The sequence below is a fragment of the Bombina bombina genome, chromosome 9 (assembly GCF_027579735.1).
Source record: "Bombina bombina isolate aBomBom1 chromosome 9, aBomBom1.pri, whole genome shotgun sequence".
NCBI classification, from domain to species: Eukaryota; Metazoa; Chordata; class Amphibia; order Anura; family Bombinatoridae; genus Bombina; species Bombina bombina.
Genome location: NC_069507.1, coordinates 190,394,369 through 190,398,462, shown reverse-complemented (window position 1 = coordinate 190,398,462; position 4,094 = coordinate 190,394,369). Strand labels below are relative to the sequence as shown.

Genomic DNA, 4,094 nt, shown 5'->3' with positions numbered 1-4,094 from the left:
ACACCTTTCTCTGTCAAAGACATATTAAATCTGGAGCAGCAGGGTCAGCAGCAAGTGTCCCACCACCAGCAGCCCAGGGTGCTATTACACCAGGGATCTGGAAAGTGACTTTCAACCAGCTTCCTGCATGCTGGCAGCAGGAGGAGAGAGCTGTTTATTCTGATGGGGAGGAAAAACTGCCCTATCGTGAATCCTTTAGGGGCCCCTGAGGGCCACAGGCAGGTGGGGATCTCTCCTGAGAGGTATGTGTCCATTAGAAGAAACTTGTAACCCCAAAGAAGAGGAAGATGATGAAGAAGAGGATGAATCTCTTAGGGACCAGGGTGCCACAGTAAGTAGACAAATATGGCAGGAAAATGTGCAACACAATACATTAAATTACATAATATTATGGTAGATTATTCACAATATATATGTGTGTGTGTGTGTGTGTATATATATATAATTACTACATTTATATAAGCAATATTTGTAGTTTTTTTGTTTTGTTTGAAAACAAATAAGTGATAAAAAACCACTTCAATTATCTGATCTTTTTAAAGCAAATAGTGTGATGAGACCACAAAATATCGATGTTTTTTTTTCCATAAAATAGAGAAAAATACATATATTTGTCTGTATACAAATTAGGTTCCTTTATACATCACGAATGTGTTTTTTTTAAACAAATAAACTGTGGTACATATAATGTTTTCTGTAATATTTTAAACCAAGTGAATTTTTTTGTGAAGGATTGGCAAAAATGATTAGATTTCTCGCATACTGCATCCATTCTTTCCAATTAATTATGTATACAATTCCGTACATTTGTTTATTTATTTTGTATATATTTAAATAAAAAAAACTAAAAAAAACTATTTTCACAACAATAATTAAACTTTAAAAACGACATTGATGCTCAAATTAATATATTTATATGGCTATATAATATGTAACTGAATATGGAAAATAAAAGTAAACTATAATTTGAATGTCATTAAAAGACATTTTTCATTTTACACCCATGTTTACAATTTATGATTTTATCTCAGGTCTTCTGTAAATATATTTTAAGATATTATTGTCTTAAATAAATTATCCAAATGAGTTGCAATAATACATATATATATATATATATATATATATATATATATATATATATATAGATAGATAGATAGATAGATAGATAGATAATAGATTTTTAGATATACCATACATATGATAGATAATAGATTAATAGATACATAATTGATTTATATATTATATATATATATATATATATATATATATATATGATAAATGATAATATATAGACAGACACTCAGATAGATAGATAGACATAGATAGATGATAGATAGATAATATATTGATAGATATATATGATAGATAGATAAAAGATAGATAGATAGATAATCAAGTTTATAAATGGAACATCTTTTTTTGTTAGTATATATTTGTACATTGTGTTTTCTTGTTTTTTCTTCTATATACAGAGACTTGTTTTATGAAAATTCTCCCACAAACGAAGACAAACAGGAAGACACAGAAAGGCCAAAGCAGAGAAGCCGCAGAAAGCCCAGAGTCCTTTTTTCTCAAGCCCAGGTATTTGAGTTGGAGAGAAGATTTAAACAACAAAGATATCTGTCAGCCCCAGAGAGAGAGCACCTGGCCAACAGCCTAAAACTCACATCCACTCAGGTGAAAATCTGGTTTCAAAACAGGAGATACAAATGTAAAAGACAAAGACAGGACAAGTCATTGGAAATGGGAAACCATCACCACCCACCTCCCCCCAGGAGGGTGGCAGTGCCAGTCCTGGTGAGGGATGGGAAGCCTTGCATTGCAGGTTCACAGAGTTACAACACAGGTTACAATGTAACAGCAAGTCCTTATTCATATAATAGCTACCCCGCATACAACTACAACAACAGCCCTTCCTATAACACCAATTACAGCTGCAATTACTCCACTATACCTGCAATCCAGCACAACTCAGGAGCAAATCCCTTTGTGAATATGGGCAATTTAAGTCATCTAGGTAACACAACACAACCTCAAAGTCACCCAGGGACTTCTGTATCTACATGCCAAGGGACATTACAAGGAATCCGAGCCTGGTAGGTCCTGGAGAGACTATGTATCATCATTATTGGCAAAATAAATATGTAAGATTGCTTGTTAGTGGCAGAGAAGATGCCACACAAACTTGATACCTGGTTCTGGTTGTAGGGCCCTAAGTGGACTTTCTGCTGTGCAGATACGGTGAAACGTTTAGACCAGGCAAATGTTGGGGAGCATAAAGCATATGGCTACAAGGTGTTACAAGATACTGTCCAATATACTATATACAAGTGTTGTACAATGTAATGCCTCTGTATCTTACCAAACTGAGGTCCAAGGCAGTGCTATATAGATTATACATAAGTATATCAAATATATCAATATAATCTTTGGTATTGAAATTGTTAAAACAAAATGAAAAAAAAAAAACAACAACATATTTTATTTAACTCTCTGTTACGAATGAGAGAGCTGCAAGGAATTAATGACAAATCATTAATTATGATGCATTTGCCTCTTAAATGCTGTTTGAGATAATGTAGGACATATTGACACTAAAAGTTGACACATTTGGTTACAGGGATATACAGTAGTGAGTTTATATGTCATATGGCTGATCCTATCAAAAAATATACACAATATATAGATTCATTTCCTGGACCACTAAAAGCAATTGCTGTAGGCCTAGGCATTATTTTGATATGTTAATTGCAAAGTAACTGAATATTGTTACAATAGTTTCCAACACAAAGAGTGTGCTGAATTTAAGGACTACATTTGTAACTAAAAAAACTATAAATTCTGCAATGTAACCAAAGTGGTTCTTATAAGACAACAAGATCCAGATTCAACTACTGATACAAATCTTATCGTGGGAATAACAAGACGTGAGCTAGGATTTAACCCTTTTATGACAGAGTTGGATATCTGCTGATCTGAGGTCCCCTTTGAGAGGAAAATAGTTAACTGAAAATTGCAGACCCCTCTTCTCCCTCCCATTTTTAAACTTTCTCTAAACAAAACAGGGCTACTAGCTAACTACCCCCCACCACCACTAATATGTAAAACTAACAGAACTACAAAATCTACTTCCTCACAGCATTCCTAATGATTCCTGCTCCCAATTGATAAGATATACTTTTTTTTTATTAGAAAAGAAAAGGATTTCTTGTACATCCTCTAAATGCAGCCTGATATTTATCAATATTCAGTTCAAATCCATTGAGACAATCCAGGGTATAGCTCAGTATTTGATGAGTGGTTTTAATCTTCTTTTTTTTGTAATTATTATTTTATTGTTCTTTTTTGTTTTGTTTGTAAAAAAGTCAGGAAAACAAGTTAAAAATCTTTAAGAATTTATTTTATTGTATATAGCACCTTTGACTGTTATGACTATATCATAGAGAAAAAAAAATGCATTTCATTATCTGTAAAAAAAAAAAAAGTACACTTTTAAATGCACTAAAAAAATAATAAAATATACGGTGCAATATTTTCACTTTTATTTGGCTGTGAATGTAATTTCTGCTATAGGAAATATATTGGATTATGTGATATGTTCTAAATTGGTTGACAAAAAAACTGATAGTTTCTTATATGATAAAAGCTGAATAAGAAATAAATCGGATTTTTGCAGAAAGTTTAATTTCACATAGAATATTAAAATGATGCATTTTAAACAAATGTAATATATTTTAATAATATTTTAATGTAACGCTGAAAAACTGTGCTATGTTCACTGTCTCAAGAAACTATAAAACAACATTATATACAGTGAGATCTTGATCAGTACAAAAGCTAATTTACATATGTTCTTAATTAGCCGAAACAAAAGAATTACAAATATACAAATGGGCTTTTTTAGGGTTATGTCCCTGGACTGCAATACAATGCAAATTGTGACACACAAATACAAATATAAATGCGTTAAGACGATTTTATTGTGTGTATTATAATATTGTGTATATATTCATGATTGTAATGTTTCTTTAAACTTGAGTATTGTTAGGAAAGCAGATTATTTTAGTATCTATTAATCAAAGTGCTTGTTTTTT

The 4,094-nt window shown here is 31.7% G+C and overlaps 1 protein-coding gene across 1 annotated transcript in view; it reads left to right on the top strand.

Annotated features, from left to right (window-relative positions):
- The window catches only part of NKX2-3 (NK2 homeobox 3), a 2,127-nt gene extending 27 nt beyond the window's left edge, over positions 1–2,100 (top strand). The window contains 6 exon segments of the mRNA XM_053691735.1: positions 1–62; positions 64–142; positions 144–185; positions 187–267; positions 269–311; positions 1,469–2,100. The exon segment at positions 1–62 is cut by the window's left edge and continues 27 nt beyond it. Coding sequence (XP_053547710.1) covers positions 1–62; positions 64–142; positions 144–185; positions 187–267; positions 269–311; positions 1,469–2,100 — 939 coding nt within the window.
- Positions 2,101–4,094: the final 1,994 nt, after the last annotated feature.